The sequence below is a fragment of the Rhinatrema bivittatum genome, chromosome 13 (assembly GCF_901001135.1).
Source record: "Rhinatrema bivittatum chromosome 13, aRhiBiv1.1, whole genome shotgun sequence".
NCBI classification, from domain to species: Eukaryota; Metazoa; Chordata; class Amphibia; order Gymnophiona; family Rhinatrematidae; genus Rhinatrema; species Rhinatrema bivittatum.
This window is the reverse complement of record NC_042627.1, coordinates 61,209,143-61,228,897: the sequence shown is the minus strand read 5'-3', so window position 1 is coordinate 61,228,897 and position 19,755 is coordinate 61,209,143. Positions and strand designations below refer to the sequence as shown.

Here is a 19,755-nt window from a genome sequence, read left to right as displayed (position 1 = left end):
GCATGGATTTAAATAGCAGCTGAAGCGGGCGGGTGGGGGAGAGGAAACTGCACGCATGAAGTTGTGAGCGGCCGTCGGCGCTTCGGGGGGGCGGGAAAGGAGGCGGACGCAGCGGGACCCGTTCTGCTTAGTGGAAGGAAGCCGGCGGCTGGACTGAAGTGGGAAGCGATGGGGTAAGTGTGCGGTGCGGGGGAGGCAGCCAGGGCAGCTGCTCGCCACTTTTCTCCTGACATCCTTAACCGAGGGGAATCTCTTCTGCATGCCAACAGCTGGCAGCCCCTAAATAAGGGATCTTTATTTTCTGCTCCGCTTCATTTCGGTTCAGGTGGAAGGTTTTTTTTGTTTTTTTTTAAGGTACTAAATCTCCCCCCTCCCCCTTTTCAGGTTCTCCTCTGAAGGCAGGTCGCGATTGATGTTTTTGGGGGTTTTTTTTTTTACCTCTTGTGCCCTGGCGCCTGCTATTGGTTCCGAGTTGCAGATTTAAACTGGTTTCGCGCATTGCTTGGTGCGAGCGGTCAGCCGCGTGCGTTTCTGTTACAAGCCCTGCTCATTTCTTGGAAGCCGTAATGACCGATTTCGTGCAGAAAGTTTTTTTGAATGTTTGACAAGGGACTTGCACCTCATTTCTTTTCCTTGGGTGTTTCTCCACGGTAAACTAAAATAATCCAATGATTTGCTTTGGACCCTGCTTTTAGGTGGTGATTGCCTTGCTGGAACCTTTGGGTGGCAATGTAGATTTAGACCGATGTGGATAAGCTAAATGATCATCGAGTCTAAATTGCTGGCGACGCCCGTTTTGTTATAATATAATTGGATTATAATAGGGATAGAAGATTATCGGGATTGCTCTTGCTGCCTTTCAGCGACCATTGCTAACGGATTAGTCGGTATTTTTTTTTTTTTATTTGTGCACGAAGGGTGGTAATCCCCTAACCTTCAATCATAAGAGGAATTTTAGGGCTCACCGGATTAACTCCAGAGGAGAAAAAAAAGTTTTAAAAGAGACTTTGGGATGCAGAGAACATGCAAAATTGGTGAATGCATGCGCTAAGGAATTTATCCTCTGATAGTCATGGAAGCAAAGTGGAATGCCTGGGATGTGTAGAGGAATGTTTTATTATATCTAGTCCAGCTGGCTTCTATATTTCTGTACATTGCTGTCTCCCTGTTGGAAAACAAATCTGCAGTACACAGGTATAACTTGTATTTCAGAATATTTTTGCGCTTCTCTTTTTTTCAGACAAAATTGGGAATGTCAGCGGGTACATGCATGTGATTATAAACCTAAATTTAGGATAAATGCCCTCCCTTTTTAATTTTTTAAACGACCCTAAACTGTAAAATGGAATATAAAAAAAAAGTTGAAATCCGGATGAGTATCAGTTTCTACCCCTCTTGTGCTGCTTGCAACCAGATACAGGACTGTTGTGAGACATATATGAAGGTATTGATCTCCCTACGATTAAAACTCAACAAAAGGAAAAGAACCTTGTTTCTATTAATAGCTAGGGACTTTGAAAATAGAAATGGACAGGGGGGCAACCGGAAATGCCATAGAAGTTTTACTCTTTTGAGCCAAACTTTCCTGACTAGTTAAGATGGTACATATAAACTGTATTGTGAAATTATTATTTATTCATGAAACTCTCTCTAACCCTTTTCTGTAGTGGATTAGATTAGGAGGCTTTACATATTGCCTACTGTGGATGAAAGAACAGGTTGTTCATGTTGCACTGAGTGCAAAGTCGCTTTATTGTAAGTATAGCCCCCCTCCCCTCCCCCTCTGTTATCGGCCATGTTGGTATGTGGTAGGCATACCTCACAATATTGGCCTAGCCAGAGTGTACTGGGGATGCGCCTGCAGAGTGTGGTGTTTTTTAGGAGAGCCAGGGAGCTGCAGAAAAGTGGGGTCTTTTGAATGGCAGCTGTCTGGTAGAGCTCGGAACATGCACAAACATACGTGACATCCCAGCTGGGTCTCTGTTAAAGAGCCAACTATTGGAAATGAAAGTCTGGGTTTCTGTGCGTATGGAGACTGTATGTGAAAGATCTAACTGGGAGTATAACATTTAATACTGGGGGGGAGTTGAGCTCTGCATGCCAGTTGAACTGCTAGCCAGAGCTGATAACATCATGCCATGCTGTTAGATACAGAGCATGAATTGGGAGCACAAGAAACTGGATCGGTTGTTCTTAAACTGTACCGAACACAGAGGCCAGTATAATAAGGTGAACTTGGAGGAGAAATCCATTAACGGCTATTGATCAAGTTTACTTAGGGAATAGCCACTGCTATTAATTGCGTCAGTAGCATGGGATCTTCTTAGTGTTTAGGTAATTGCCAGGTTCTTATTTATTTATTTAACACTTTTATATACCGATATTCATGTAGAAAATTACATATCACTTCAGTTTACAGTATAACAATAACATGCATGTAAGAATGCTTTATGTTAAACAAGGGATAAAATAACTTGGAGCGGTGGAACTGGGATCAAAGAAACGAATAAATAGGCTCTTTCGTGGAGCCAGAGATTAGGTAGACGTAAGTGCATAGTGAGTTAACTAAGGGTTGGAGTAAAAAGGTGCATAATTAGATTGATTGCAGATTTGGAAAGCTAACCTGAGAGCTAGTCCGTTAGTATGTAGGCTAGAAGGATCATCTGCATGAATGAAAAGCTGCTTGGCCTGGTTTGGCCTCTGTTGGAAACAGGATGCTGGGCTTGATGGACCCTTGGTCTGACCCAGCATGGCAATTTCTTATGTTCCATTTGTGCATGTAACTTTACTCAAGATATAAGAGATTTTAAGCACACAAAAAAAAGTGCTCCGTGTAAATCCCATGTTAATGAAGAAATTAGCTATTGCTCCCCAAAACAGGGCGGTGTGTTTAGAGTCCTAAAGGCTTAACTCATGTTTTCTTAATGCTGGAAAGTTAACTTACATTTCTGAGACTATGGTGTTGTGCCAGCATGGTCTCGGACCTCCAGGTGACCCCCAAATCCAGAGTGCACTGGTGCAGCACCATCATTGGGGCTAGCGTTTTAATCTATCTTCACTCCTGGATCAGAGATGGTGTGAAATTTTCAAGCCTAAAAAACTCAGCTAAGTATTGGGGCAGCAGAGACACCTTAGTCAGACATGTGGAATTGTTGTATGTGCAACTGTCTTATCATTATGTAAACTCTTTGGGAAAGGCACTTACATAGCACAACTCTTACCATCATGCAGCACTCCCTGTATATGCAAGTGTCCATTGCTGCCTCCTCATGCTTCTCTGGATTTCTGTAAGATCCGGGAGAACAACTGGCAGCAGAACTACTGGCCAGGCAGGAGCTGCTTGACGAGCAGCATGATGGGAGGGGAGTTGTCTGGCCTTATGCAGCCAACCATAGAAGGTGACAGCAATAGACAGATGTACATACAGCAAGTGCTGCACAGTGGTGACAGTTGTTCTATTGTAAGTGCCTTCCCCAAAGAGCTTACACAACACAAGAGTTGTACATATAATTCTGCAGCAAAAGTGCTTGGCCCAAAAAGCACTTCAAGTTCAAGCCTATCTAGTGTGTCTTTTTAGTTGTTTTTATGCAGAAAACATGATTTCTGTATGCTAACACCCTACAACTGTTATCAGAGCAGTTAAGAGGTTATGAAGGTACTTTACTCAGGGCTCAATGTAATAAAACATAAGAGCTAAATTATAGCTTATATTTTCTTTACTCAAGTGGTAAAAATTGCGTAAACTGCCCAAGCTCAGCTTGCTCGTTGCCCAAAATGCCTTGCTGTTGGCTACATTTAATATGGCCAATGATATAAAAGAAGGGTTCTCAATCTCTAGTGCTCACCCAGCTGGGTGGGTCCTGAGTACTAGTTCAGAACCCTTGCTTTATATCATTGGCTATATTAAATAGGCAAGGCATTTTGGACAAAAAGCAGGCTGAGCTTGGGCAGTTTTTGTCTTTCAGAACACGGTGCATTCTGAAACGCTTAGTTGCTCAGAAAATTATTTGGGATGGGAATAAAGTCTATTTAAGCCAAGCAATTAAAAAATGTCTTAGAATATATAAATCCAGAGGTAAGGGGGTAATTTTATTTTTTCCTTTTGTGGAATGACAGGTTCCCTACTCGATTAAAAACTAAAGTCTCAGTTCTACAATATGTAATAGTCAATCCTCCAAAATTTTACAGAATCAGGGCCTAGATGTGTAAAACAATCTTATCGTATCCTCTTCAGGATGGAAAATGGCTTTAATGGATATTTCACACTTTTCAGTTGGTGAGAGCTGGAATCAATTTCTCCAACAATTTTTGATTCACTGCTCTTGTGAATTGAGTTGTTAAAACAGTTTCAGTTGTTCACAGGTCATTAGTGTTGCAGTCTCTCTCATCTTTTTCAGTTTAATGGCACTCTCTGTCCTTCATGGTTAACTTAAATTTTTTTTTTAATTTAAGGTAGTTTGTAAATGACTGAAAAAACCCCCCTATAAACAAATGGCTGCAGATAGGTACACACGAAAATGATGAGCTCATGTCTGTCCCTGAAGGCTGTACTACACTTCCCGAGTTGCAGAAAACCTCCAAAGAGAACTTGAGAAGCAGCATGGAGGCCATCTGTCTGAAAAACTGTTCAGTTATTTTATGTGACATGTTTTTGATTTAATGAATTTGCACAAAAAAAAGGGAAAAAATGATATAATAAACCAGGGACCAAAATGATTTGCCAAAAGCCCAATGGTACCTCCAGTATTTCAAAACTGATTTACAATACCGTAATACACAGCTCAAAAGATACCTGTGTTGGAATAGCTACTTCAGTCCCTTATTATGCAAACAAGTGCAGAACAAATGAAGAAGGTTTGTTCATAGAAAACTCGAGATCCCTATATGACTGTTGAGATATGGGTGACTCAAGTGTAATCACAACATACCAGCAAACCGCTTGTAACCATCAATCAGTTTGCCGAAAAGTTTTTTTTTGTTGCCTTAAAAGTGTAAAATGCAGATGCGAAAAAATCAAATTCAAGCGAAACCAAATAAATCTTCACTCCCAAAAGTCTGAAGATTGTAAATTAATTGAAGATAAAATGACTTGTGTGACTTAGCTTTATAGCAGAAACTTTTTTTTTTGTGTGTGTATATATATATAATCATACTCCTAAACTGGGACAGAAATAAGGTTCCATGTTCCTAAAGCCAATTATCCTCCTCCAACTGGATGTTTCAACAGCACGTTTGAAGAGGCAGCTAATTTTGCACCATTCTTTCGTGGCTTGCCGGCTACCTGGGCGGCTTTCTTAAGTAGGCTCAATGCAACCAGTGATGGAAAGCTTCTTAGTTGACATGTTCACCAAGGCATCCAATAAGCTGTAAGAAACTTACAAAACATAAATGATTGCCTTTTAAATCCCCATAATACTAGCGATATATTCACAAAAACCATAATGTAAAAAATCTCCAAAGATGACCAAGCTTTGGTCTTAGCAGGATGCTAGTGGTCTACCTCTATAATGCCAAGGGGTCAAATAAAAAGAGATTACTTTTGCCTCTACCATCTCCATTGGGAGGCTGCATCACCACCCTTTCTGTGAAGGTTTTATGAGTCCCACGGTTTCATCCTGATCCTTTGTGCTTTCAACTCAACTAGGACCAGGGCAACTACCTAGGATATTTTCCCCCTTATTTTATATCCCCCCTTCAACTTATCTAGCCTGGTCATCTCAAAGACAAACCTGGGCCAGGTGGCCTTCACCAGTTCTCCTTCTGGAAACTTGCAATTATGGGCCTTAAATCTGGCCAAATTTGGGGGCGTGGGGGAGAAATCCGTATAGTTGCAAATGAAGGCTCATGGCGCTGTAGCCCAACCTTCCATATGACCTGGAAGGTCGAAGGACTAAGAAGAAATTGCTGGGCCAAAAAAAAAAAAATACCCAAAACAAAGCTATAAGCCTTCCCTTGACCTAGCAGTTTCCTCCTGCTCCTTGACCTTGCAGCTCAGTTGGAACCAACTTCTAATTAGGCTACAGCACTATGAGTTTTCGTTCACAGCTATCTGGGTTTTTTTCTTCCTACCTTTTTATATATTCGCTTCTCAACTCAGCTCAGACATTGTAGCAGTATTCTTTAGCCAGGAGCAACACACTAGGTGCTTCCTCAGGAACTCTGCAATTGTAGTTCCTAAATCTGGCAAATAGGTTGTCAGTTGTGCAATGTCTGGAACCCCCTTCTCTCTCTCCACTGGCTGCCTCCTACAGCATGCCCTGCTTTTTCTTTCAAAATTGCAAACTTCATGCATCAGTTTTTGGGCCATTCTAGATGAGGCTCACCTATTAAAAAAACAAATGCCAGACTGGGACAGACCAAAGATCCACAGAGTCTGGCATCCTGTCTCCTCCAACAGATGAATCAGAGTCTCTTGGGAAAAAGTATCCAACAATTCCTGGTGAGGAGATCCGTTCCCTGTTCACTCCCACTTCTTGGCAGTAAGAGGTGGTATTCCCCAGGCCTACCTGGCTAACAGTTGGTAATGGACTTATCCTCCAGAAACCTGGCAAACGTTTTTTAAACCCAGCTATAGTACTAGCCTTGATTAGAACTCCTGCAACATTTCCTATTTGTCCACATCACTCATAATTTTATAAACTTCTATTGATTCATCTCTTGTCTGTGTACCAAGCTAAATATCCCTTGCAAGTTAAGACTTTCTTCAGAAGAAAGGGCCATGTATACCCCTTATCATTTTTGTTGCTCCTCTCTTAACTTTTATCTAGTTCTGCCATATCTTTCAACATATTGTCCACAATGTAGCCTTGTTCCAAATTTCTGAGTGATGATTGCTAATGGAGAACCTAGTGTTGTGTACAGATATTGGGATTTTTCTTTATGTACATCACTTTGCACTTGCCGCGTGATTTAAATTAATCTGCCATTTCAATGCCTGGTTCTCAAGTCTTGCAAAGTCTGTCCTGCAGTTCTTCGGTTTGCTAGTTGTTTTCACCATTTTGAATATCTTTGTCTCATCTGGAAATTTGATCACCTTGCTTTTTCTTTTCTCCCTTTTTTCAGATCACTGATGAATATGTTAAACAACACTGGCCCCAGTACAGATCTCTGGGGCACTCTAGTATTTATTTATTTTATTCAAAAGTGTTTATATACTGCTTTTACAAACAGAATTTAATCAAAATGGTTTATAATATAAAAAGAAAAAATACAAGAGCTAATGTTCATTCATCTAATGTAGATATACACCAAAACAAGGAAAAACCCCCAAAAAATATTTTTCTTGTGCTCCACTACTCAAAATCTATATATCATTCAGGAAAAATATTGTTTAATGAACTTGACCGTATCGGCAAGCCTGGTGACGCGCAACCCCTCGGTTTTTTTTAAAGGGAGCCGTCCGGATTTCCGTTTGGTTGGAAGTGAGACGAGCATTGTCCATGGTGAAGGATATTGTGAGAAGACGGTCCCTTTAAAAATTGGCGGGAAAGGTCTAATATTGTAAGCTCCTGAAGAAGCAAAAGCGAAACATTGGCCGGGTGTCGAGCTGACACTTTTCTGTCTATGGGATGCACATAAATTTAAAAATTGCAAAAAAATTGCAAAATTATAAAATCGAACATTACTAAGGTAACTTGTTCAATTTGAACTAGACCGTAAATGATGAGAAGTCCGGACGGCTCTCTTTAAAAAAAAAAAAAACTGAGGGGTTGCGTGTCGTCAGGCTTGCCGATACGGTCAAGTTCATTAAACAATATTTTTCCTGAATGGTATATAGATTTTGAGTAGTGGAGCACAAGAAAAATATTTTTTTTTGGGTTTTTCCTTGTTTTGGTGGATATTTATAATATAAAAACACATTCACTACTGTCCACTGGGAAAACTGACCATTTAATCCTATTCTGTTTCCTATCCTTAAACCAGCTACCAGTCCACAGTAGGACATTGTCTCCTATCTGATGATGATTTAATTTCCTGAGAAATCTCTCATGAGGGATGTTATCAAATGCCTTCTGAAAATACAGATATCCCATATCAACTAGCTTGCCTTAATCCATTAGGTTATTTATACCTTCAAAAAATTCTAATAGATTAGTAAAACACAACTTGTTTTGCTAAATCCATGCTGGTTTCCCCCTCATTAAGCTATATTTATTCACATGCCCATCAATTCTGTTCTTGACCATTGTTCCCATCTCTGCCTAGCAGTGACCTTGGGCTCACTGGTCTTTAGATTCCAGGATCATCTCTTAATAAAAATTGGCTTTGGTTACTGTAAATTGTAAATGCGTGAATCTGTGGTGTCATCTGCCAGGCCCTTTCTCGTTCCCAAATAACACAAGAAGACAGTTTTTAATTTTCATAGACTAATTAGTACTTTGCTACCCAGCAAATTTTTGTAAAATGAAAGTGAAGATAGCAAAAGCAGAAAGCGAGTATTCTCAATTCTATTCCTATATAATATGGGATACAAAGAAGGAGATGGAATAGTTTGGAGATAAGATCACATATTTGCCTGTTTCTAATTATGCATGGTAACAAGCTATTAGATCAGCCATGTCCATATCTGATGATCTTAAGGTGGCCAAACAGGTGGACAGAGCAACGGTAAGAGCCAGAAAAATGCTTAGCTGCATAGGGAGAGGAATGGTCAGCAGAAAAAGGGAGGTGATACTGCCCCTATAATATGTCTCTGGCGAGATCTCATTTGGAATACTGGGTTAGATTTTAAAAGCCCTGCGCGCCGGCGTGCCTTTTTTGCATAGGCCGCCGGCGCGCCCAAAGCCCCGGGACACGTGGGAGGGGGCGTGTCTGGGGGTGTGTCCGGGGTCGGGGGCAGGCTGGGAGGGCGGTCCCGAGTCCCCCGGCACTGCGGCCTGTGCCGGGGGATGCCGAGGTGGCGCATGCAAGTTACGCCTGCTTCAAGCAGGCGTAACTTGCCCAACAAAGGTAGGGGGGGGGGGGATTTAGGTAGGGCTGGGGGTGGGGTAGATAGGGGAAGGGAGGGGAAGGTGGGGGGACACGGAGGGAACGGAGGCAGGCTGCGCTTATGTTTTTAAGATCTACCTCACTGTGTACAATTCTGGAGACTGAATCTTCAAAAGGATATAAACAGGATGGAGTTTTTCCAGAGGGAGGCTACTAAAATGGTCATTGGTCTTTGTTCTAAAGCATATGGGGATAGACTTAAAGATCTAAACCAGAGCTTTCCAAACTTTTCATGTTGGTGTCACACTTTTTAGACAAACATAATTTCACGACACAGTAATTCAGTCTACTAGCAAACCAGAGGTTAAAGGTTAAATGAATAAAACATATTTCGACAATTTATGTATGTTTCCTTAAATATATACATACATTTTTGTGGATTACATAATGTTACACCCACACTGACCCCCAGGCAGCTCTCATTCATTCTCATACCGCTCCCTCCCCACCCCCCCAGGCATGCGCCATTCATTCTCTCACACACACAGACCCCCAGGCAGACAGGCACCAATTTATTCTCACACACAGGCAGGCACCTGTTCTCATACACAGATACAGCCTCAGGCAGGCACCCATGCATTCACACACATACACCCCCAGGCAGACTCCCATTCATACACATGCACACACTGAAGGCAGACCCCCCTCGCTTTCTTTTGCCAGCAAACTCAGAGCCTCTCTCATTCCTCTGCTACTGCTGTCACTGCTGCCATGTGGATATTTGGGGAGGTGCTGATTGCTGCTACTGGCACTGAAGCCCGTTCTGCTGCCTCCTCTGTGCAGGCCCCGCGGTATTAAATATTTGCGGGCTTCCACTTCCTCCATGCCGATCTCGTACATTGCAAGATCGGCATAGAGAAAGTGCTACTCTTGCACATTCCCAAAGATAACGTATGCCAATCACTAAAAAGTAATGTTTTTTACCTTTGTTGTCTGATCTTAGTTTTCCAATTGGTTGGTCACAGGCTTTTTTTTTCCACCTTCCCTTTCTTGTTTTTTTGCCAATTTCTTTTTCAGGGTCTTTTTTTTTTTTCTATTTCTTTTCTCTCCATCTGTCTTCTTCCCTCAAACACACAATCAGGTTCTCATTCTCACAGCGGCCCTACTACTGGGTTTCCTCCTCTTCTCGGGCCATCGCGACATGGGATATGCGGCAGCCCATTAACGCTGCTCTTCTTCTGTACATGGCAGATGCTCCTCCTCCTTCCTGCCCACGCGGCTCCGGCAACGTTTTTCTTCCGGGGCTGCGCGCACAGGAAGGAGGAGGAGTGAACGTGACCCTTTTCTTCGGGCCGTGGTGAGGTAAGCTCCACCACGGCCCCGCCGATCTTCCTGCTTTCGCCGGCCATGCTACTATGTGGACCGGGCGACACATCTTCACACTGCAGGTGACACACTAAGGTGTTGCGACACACAGTTTGGAAAGCTCTGTTCTAAATGTATACCCTAGAGGGAAGGCGAGATAGGGGAGATATGATAGAGACATTCAAAGATTTCTATGCTCAGGAAATGAGCCTTTCTCAGTGGAAAGGAGACTCTAGAACGAGGGGTCCTGAGATGAGTTTGAAAGGGGGTAGACTCAGGAGTAATCTTAGCAAATATTTATTTATAGAGAGGGTGGTGGATGTGTAGAACAGTCTCCCAGTGGAAGAGGTGGAGACAAAAACAGTATCTGAATTCAAGAAAGCATGGGATAATTACAGGGGATCGCTAAGGAAATGAGAATTATAATGCTAAATTGATTTGATGGATGGGCCATATAGTCTTTTTTTTTTTTTTTTTTTTTGCCATCATGTTTCTGTGACTTCACTGCATTAATCATGTATTGATTAGAAATTGATACAATCATCGAGGAATTATTTAGTTTAAGGTGCCATCCAGCAAACTCTGGCAGGTTCAGTAACTTTCTTGACTTTTTGAGCAGCTAATTATTTTTTATTTTTATTTAGATTTATATTCCACTTTTCACACTTTTTTTTTTCCAGTGCTTCAAAGTAGATTACATTCAGGTACTATAGGTGTTTCCCTATCCCCAGAGGGCTTACAATCTAAGGTTGTACCTGAGGCAATGGAGGGTAAAGTGACTTGCCCAGGGTCACAAGGAGCAACAGCGGGACTAGAACCCTGGTCTCCTGGTTCATAGTCCACTGCTCTAACCACTAGGCTACTCCTGCTGCTTTATACACATCTGTGTAATACCTTCTTCAACTCCCTTGTTCTGATCTCATGTCTTGCTCATATGTCCTTATTTTGTACCAAAGATTCTCTCCACCTCCACCACCACTACCTGGTTACCAGCCTTTAAAGTTAGAGAACTGGCATTTTCCTCCAATAGCAAAAGCATAACTGTACTATTCTCTACAAGTTCTGTATTCAAAGAAAAAGAGACAAGACTTGTCTGAAAATACACAAATTCCAGCAATTGCCATCAGTAGGGGAGACCCCAGTAATGTTTAGAAGTCTCCAGTTGCATTTCTTTACAGCTACTCTGTAGCCCTTAAGTACAGCAGCAAACTTTAATCATAGATTATTGATTACCAGTGCCATATCTGCAAATTCATATTTGAGTGCCTTTTAGTATTCTGAGGTGAATTCCATCATGTCCTGGTGATTTGCTAGAGTTTTATTTTGTCAATTTGCTCTTGCACATCTTCCAGAACATAATTGATGATGAAATGGAAATAAGAAAAACTGTCCCATTAAACCATGACTTTCTATAATTTCTGTGATATTCATCTTTCATAGTTTCTATGAATTTTCCTGTACTGAAGTCAGGCTCACTAGTCTATAGTTTCCTTTATCACCCCTGAATTTAAAGATTGGCGAATCTTCAGGTACAATAGATGATTTTAATATTAGGTTCCAAATTACTAGTAATAGATCTGCTGTTTCATTTTTGAGTTCTTTTAGGACTCTGGGGTGTATACCATCTGGTCCAGGTGATTTCCTACTCTAGTATGTCAGTCTGTCATCTTCCAGATTCACCGTGATTGGTTTCAGTTCCTCCACATTACCATTAAGTATAGTTTCCAGCATGGTATTTTCCAAACATACTCCTCTGTAAACACTGAAGCAAAGAATTCAATTAGTTTTTCAGCCATGGCCTTTTATTCCTTAAGTGCCCTTTTACCCCTCTCAGTCATTTAAGAGTCCAACAGACTCCCTCAATGGCTTCTTGCTTCAGATGTATTTAAAAAAAAAAAGTTTTTATTTTGAGTTTTTGACACTATGGTCAACTTTTTTTCAAATTCTCTTTTTGCCTGCCTTATCAATGTTTTGCATCTAACTTGCCAGTTGGGCCAAGGGATTTAAAGGGGGAGGGAGATATGGCCCGACACACCTCTGCTGCTCTCCTTCTATCACTGATCCGTGTGAGAGGGAGTTAGAATGTGTTTCTAGTTACAATGTGTTGCTGGTTAGCTACTGCTTGCCTAATCTCTTGGGTCTCCCATAACAATTCCACAAAAAGGACTGGAATTTGCAGCTTTTTTTATGTTCTGTTGTGCAAAGTCGATCAGGCCATGGCCCATACTGCCAACCCCATTTCAATGTCTATATAGTATTCCCTTTTTGTAAAGGAAGTAAAATATATACAACATCCCTTCAGGGAACAGGAGTGAAGGAACTAAAATTTTAAATGTATTTAATACTTTTACTAGCTGAGATCATTCTATTTTAATGTAATAAGAATATAATTATACTAGCTCCCCACTCCTGTAATCTGTAATATCAAGTCTGTCAGTCCTCTGGTGAAACTGCAGACAAATGGACAGAATTTCCCCATGAGGCATTCACTCTTACTTTGTTAGCAGATGGATAAAAATATACATGAGTAGGCTAACAGTTCTGATGGTGTAAGCGTGCATGCATACTTTAGCTGATATTCACATAAGGTGCATGTGGGGACCTTGTGTTTTGAAAACCAGCTGAATTTTGTGTGGGATAACAAGGCAGTATATAGAATGCAAAGTTCTTTCTAATTCATTTGGAAACATGGATTTTTAAAGAGTTAAGTGTATTATTCTAAATCGCACAGAAGGGTGGTTGTTTTAGTTATGCCTTAATAGTGTAGTAGTTTTATCTGTGAGATCAGCAGGCAGGAAGTGCTGGCTGGAGTTTTAAAGTTGCATAGGGTGCCAGTACAGACCAGATGAGCAGAGTGTCAACTGCTGACCCTCTCTGCAAGTTCTGTCCAGTCTGATCTGAGGCACGTTGCATGATTGTGCATGCGCACACCTTACAATGGTGGCATTTATTTCCAATTCCTCAAGTGCCGCAAACAGGTCAGATTTTCAGGATATCCCTAATGAATGCACGAGAGAGATTTGCAAGCTTCGTCTCCTTTGCTTGCAAATCTATCTATTTCATTCATTAGGGTATCTTGAAAACCTGACCTGTTTGTGGCACTTGAGGACTGGAAGTGAATACTACTGCTTTAGAAGAAAAGAATAATCTGAGACAGCTTAAGGGAGTGGTTAAGGGTTTGGCTACTAGAATCAAATGCAAATAAATTGTAGCATCATGCGTCTGGGGGTTCAGAAATCCATGGGAGTAATTCTTGATGGGGATGAGGTGCCAATGTCGCCAAACAAAGGAAAGATCATATAATGACCTTAGGGTACAAAAACACTACAAGGTGAGAGCCAGGAGGGTGCATAGGGAGAGGTATTTATAAGTAGAGAGAAAACGGATTATTAGTGAGACACTTATCTGGAGTATTGTCCAAATCTAGAGGCCATGTCTCAAGTATATAAATAGAACAGGGACAATATAGAGAAGGGCTTCCACTGTGGTGTAGAGTCTGCATCTTGAACCCTGTAAAATGAGACTTGAAGTAAATATATGTACCTTTTTTTTTTTTTTTTTTTTAGAAAAGGGGGGGGGGGAGGTATTGAAATAGTTAATGCATAAGAAGCAATAACTTTTCAGTAGGAAATTTTAGAACACAGGGTCATGATATAAGGCTTAAAGAGGGTAGACCTCAGGAGTAACATACAAAGTTATTTATTCAGGGAAAGCATGCTGAATACATGGCTCAGTTTCCTAAAGGAGAATTTCAAGGTCTAAATCATAGCGAATTCAAGGATAAGCTGCTCCAGGTGTTCTAGTTGACTGTAGAGGCAGTACATACATGATTTAATAAATAAGTAAAACCTGACATTGGGTAGGCTCTGCTTTTATTTGTATTAGGAATAGGCCCATCTAATCTGCTTTTCTTTCCTTTTCTGATCTCAGTTTCTGTGTTTCAGAAAAAGTGCAGTTTACCTTTTTTCAAGGACACTTTTCACAAAATTGTGAGGTCATTTGATACGCTGTTCCGAGCATAATTGCTCTAAAAGGTTAACTTTCAGGTTTAAATAAGTCTAAATACGGTTTTGAAATGCTCTTTTACTTCATCAGCTGTGTATATCCTAGAAACCGTGATTCAGTATATTTGTCTGATCTATGTTGGGGGAGGAAGGGACGTGGGCAGAGCTGTAGTTAGCCTATGGCCGATGTGGCTTCGGCCATAGGTGGCCTTCCCTTAGGGGTGCCATCGCACAAAAACTATTGGACTCCAGCCTCCCCTTGCCCTGGCAGTAAATAGTTGTGCGGCCCACAGAGCCTCAAAACTAGTCGATCTTGTCTTTCCTCCCTTCCCTGCTCGGCAGTGAAAAGTAGTGTGGCTGGCAGGGCCTCAAGGAGCAGCAGTGAGGCATGCAGGATGCCAAAAAAGCATTGGCCTTCCCTCCCCATGCTTCAGCATACCTGGAGGCTAGATGAGAGAGTTTGTGAATATGTGACTGACTGAGCATGTGTGAGAGAGCGTGTGGGGTGTGTGTGTTTGTGTATGATTGAGCCTGTGGGGGATGTGTGTGTATTGAGCATTTGTGAGAAGTATGAGCGTGTGTGTGTGTATGAATGAGCATATGCATGTTTGTGTATAGTTGAGCTTGAGAAAATGAACAAGTGTGTATATGTAGGATTGAGCATGCATGAGAGAGAGGATATGTGTGTGTGTGACTGAGCCTGTATGTGTATGTCTTACCATGTGACAGAGATTGAACGTGTGTGTGTGCATACAGTTAAGCATGAGAGAGCAAACTAGCATGTATGTGTGTGTATATGATTGAGCATGTGTGGCAGAGAGTTTGTATGCAACAACTCCATCCTCTCTCCCTGCTAATCTATGACAATCTCAGGTCACCTGGAAATGAAAATTTTCCAGGTATGGACAGGGGATTTTTAAAAACTTTTTTTTTTTTTTTGAATCCTTATTAGTTTTAATTATTGTGTGATATTTTATGTATCAACTGTTTTGAAAATATTTTTTTATTGACTTTTGGAAATGGATAAAGATATGAGTTTTTAATTATTGGATGTTCTATTCATCAGCCGCTGAATATCCCAGTCAAGTTAGCCGGATATGTATATTGAATGAAGGCTCCTGGCACCAGGATCTCTCTACTGGTTCTGATTTTAAGTTGGAAACCCAAAGGAGCTGTAGGAAACTGCTGGGTGAAAATAAAACTTGGAACCCCTTCCATTTAATAGTCTCTTCCAGCTCGTGGTGTCGTGTGTTGGGCTCAGGATGAGGGTGCACTTTTTCACTTGGCCATAGGTACCACATAGCCTGGCAACGGCTCTGCTCATGGGGTACGTAATCATCAGTGTGTTAAATGTGAAAGCACTTCAGAGTATAAGCCACACTCAGTTGCATCTGTAAAAGCAAATGGACATCTTTGAGACAGATCCCTGTGATGACAGAAACTTCACCTTATTGGGTTTTCAAGTATCGACTCACTCTGTCAGCTGATGCTGTGAAAGCTCTTTCAGGAGGTTATGTCTGAGTAGTTCTCATCAAAGTAACAAAAGCATTAATTGCTCTGTGAAGTCTAGATATCAATATAGTAGGATCAATTAATTAGTTTGTTTTTCCCTAGAGGGTTTCTCTTTTGACCTGGCTCTTTTGATGATAGTATATCACTTAATTACTGTTAAACAATTTTTTTAAATTTTGTATTTATTAAGCAAGAACAAACAAAATATGATAGGAAATCCAAACATTTCAGTTTTATGGGATAAATGACCTTAACCAATATTAATCCAATTAGTAAAGCCAATTCTGGCTTTTATTCTGTCCTACCTGATCCTCCGGCACACCAATTAGGTGGAAAAGTCCAGACCCACAATGTGAAATCGAGGTACGGTAGGTCGGGAAACCAAAGATATAGAAAATATTTATCGGTCCCCCCGATATGGACCGTGTTTCAAAAACCACATCGGGGGCGGAGACCAAATCAATATCTTGAAACAGGTGAAGAAACTTAGTTAATGGGATATTTTCAAGATTCTGCAGTGTACAAAATATGAAGAGATTGCCTCACCATGAAATTACAGTAAAGCTCTCTGTGAACAGCATACACTGTGGCCTCTGAATTTGGTTTCCCGACTTGCCGTACCTTGACTACCCGATCCTCCAAAAGACGTACTCTTACTCATCCTGGCATCCAAGCCACAATGACACGGAACCTTTCAGTCTGCACTGACCATTCTGTGATTGCTAAATGTTCCTGGTTTAAAATAACATACTCTTGGTATGCTGAAATAGGCATATTTCTCTTTTAGATTTCAGAAGAGAAGACTTTCTGTGTAAAATAGTTTGAGATGGGGAGCATCACAAAGGAACAGTCATGCAGTTCCTTGCACTGGAATAGTCTGCTGTGCTTTTTTTTTATCTTTCTAGCATCTGCATGCGTATTCCCGAAAGACTGAGACTATTACAGGGGTGGGATGCTGTTTGCATGAAATGGGATTATGTGTATGCCAAAGATGAATATTTAGTATCTCCTGCAGTACTTCTGAGACCAGGTTCTGCTGTAACTCTCTCTCTTCTTTTCACCCCCCAAAATTGTTTTTTTAATGTGACTTTGTGTGATTTAAGCTAATGTGTGCAAGGGTCATGCATTTCCCCTGAGACAATTAAAAAAAAAAAGAGGGTGGCAGATTGCCTTGATAAATAACATTATATGCAAGACCACATGGGGCCCTCTGGCTCACATTAATCTGGTAATTGTAATTGTTTGGAGCCTTATGGCATCTGACCGCAAAAAGGCTTTTTCATCCCAGCTTGATGCTAACTACAAAGTGAGCTATGGGTGAGCACTTTTGTGCTATATTAATCACTGTTGTAGTAGGAAGCCTATTAAAATTCATAGTGATGGAGGGAGTTACTCACTAATTGGAGATAGCGGAGGGGAATCGCAATATTGGGCAAAATTTTTTCCATTGGTAGGGTGTGGGGGTTTTTTTCTTTTTTGTTATCAGCAAAAGGTGGTGTATAACTTTTTGTCAAACATTGATTTTGCTTCTCTGTCTGTGATAAATGCTATTCAAACTGATAAACTAAACAGAGCTAATTGTATTGATTTCAGCAAAGTTTGGCAGTGTCATGAACCTTTTTTTTTTTTTTTGTTTTAAATCTGTGTCAATACTGCTGTCTGCTAAATATAATTATCCAGTTTACTTTTAAAAGACTGTTCACTCTAGCAGCTGCTGGGTGACAGAGGCAGCATGGGGAAACAGCTTTTTTTTTTTATTCTGATGCCTGTGCAGTCTTGCTTATTAAATACTATTTTATTTTGTGGGAATAGAGTATTATGATGTTTGAAAATTTCCATTATTAGTGTAGCACTGGAGACATGCAAAGAACAACTAAACCACAAATAATCATTGAGACCCAGTCAGGGGGGGGTGATTCATGAGCTTTCATATACAGGTTCCTGGGGATTATTTCTCCCCATTTTATATACCCTGGGAATATACTTTAAGTCCAGTTATCACAGCCACAGTCCTCAGCTGGGAGATCTGCCCCAGGGATCTTCTGGAACCTTGAATCAGGTCACTAAATGGCAAGCTTATGTGATACCTGACTCCCCCCTCTTGCAGCATCCCCAGCATGATCTGATGAGTGGAAGACTTGAGCCAGGAGTCAAGCCCAGGCCCTTAACATGTCAATCTACAGAATTGCCACTGAGCTACCACGTCAAAAAATAATGATTTTTTTGATTGAAATTTGTTTACTAACTTAACTTTTCCAAGTTGGCAGGTGTCTTTATTGCTGCAGACTGGAATACAATAAACTACATTGGATCTTTGAAGTTTTCATGTCATGCAATCATAAGAACATAAAATATGCCATACTGGATCAGACCAAGGGTCCATCATGCCAAGTATCCTGTCTCCAACATTGGCCAATTCGAGTCAAAAGTACCTAGCAAGTACCCAAATTTTAAATAAATCCCATGCTACTAATGCTGGCAACAAGCAGTGGCTATTCTCTATTGATTAATAGCAGTTTATGGACTTCTCAAAAAACTTATCCAAACCTTTTTTAAACCTAGCTATACTAGCTGCCTTAACCACATCTTCTGGCAACAAAACCCAGAGCTTAATTGTGGTAGTGACCTGCAAGGGATAATTTAAATTGATAAAGCCAGGAGCAATCCTGTGTTTTAAATAAAAGGCTGAGTGATTTTTAATGTGAAGGTGTCTCCTGCCTATAAATTAAAAAAAAAAAAAAAAAAAAAAAGCTAGGATTGGAAGGGAGGGGAAGTCAAATACACACAAACTAAGCCTTTACATGTCTTTTGGCTAACTTTTTATAATAAACACACACAAACTAAGTTTTTTGTTTCCGCCCCCCCCCCCCCCCCCACCTTTTGACTTGCTTTTTTTTTTTTTTTTTAAACAAACAAAAACACACTAATGAATATATCCCATAGTTTACCTCTCCCCAAAACCTTTCACGTTCTTAAATTTCCCAAAGCAATACTTACTGATCCTCTTCAGTCACCAGCAAGATAATCCTCTCTTTCAGTGCTTCCACTGGATTTTGGGTTACTGAGCTTTTCCCCTGCAATATATCTTGGGGCCGATACAATAAATGCGCAGAAAACGGGCGCTCAGTGTTGAGTGCTCATTTTCCTAACGTGTGCCCAGCCACCTCTTTTGGGCTCCTGATTCAATATTAAAATGAGGGAATGTGCTAAAAAGGAGGCGCTAGGGACAAATGTGCATCCCTAGCGCTTCCTCTGCATCAGGTGCACAGGAGAGGTGGCTGTCAAGCAGGTTGGGAAAACAGATGCTCAATGTACGAACGTCCATTTTCTCCCACTACCAGCATATACACGCACAACATAGACAGCCTGGACCATGTATCTTGTTACGATACTATATAGGAGGAATCACAGAACGCAGGAATTTTCTTTTTTTTTTTTTTTTTTCAATGTGCCCTTGAGCGTGGCATACCCTTACGCCAGCCCTGGGCTGGTATAAAATTTGCCGCATTGCAAGGGCACATTAGCTGCACGGAAACTTATTGGATTGAGGGGATTAGCTAATAGCCTCATCTACATGATTTTCCATGTGATGAGCACTATTAGCTAGTCTCTGATTTGGACAAGCTAATCCCCATATTGGATCAGAGATGTGCATCCAAAACATGTGTCCAATTGCGTGTTAAGCTGTGCGTAGCGGTTAGTGCATGGTATTGCATTGCCCCCTTGTGCTTCTACGGCAAGTTAGTACAAAACAATCCCTTTGGTGATTTACACTTTAGTTAACCTGAGTGACTCGCTGCTGTTCTATTTAACAAATGTTGGTACCTACTCAGATCAATCACATTACTTGAACACCTTTTCAAGGTGAGTAACTGACCTTTTTCAACCTTTTTACTTAGGTATTCGCAACCCTAGGCTTTTTCCTACTTTTTGGCTAGCTTTTTAT

General features: G+C 41.0%; 1 protein-coding gene across 3 annotated transcripts in view; it reads left to right on the top strand.

Annotated features, from left to right (window-relative positions):
- Positions 1-19,755, top strand: part of HOMER2 (homer scaffold protein 2) — a 117,436-nt gene continuing 97,681 nt past the window's right edge. Inside the window, exon 1 of one of the 3 annotated variants that reach the window (XM_029575247.1) lies at positions 1-173. In XM_029575247.1, the coding sequence (XP_029431107.1) occupies positions 169-173 (5 nt within the window). In that variant the 5' untranslated portion in view covers positions 1-168. Of the gene's footprint in view, positions 174-504; positions 651-991; positions 1,195-19,755 lie in introns of those variants that run through there. The other 2 variants (XM_029575246.1, XM_029575248.1) reach the window with 2 other exon arrangements.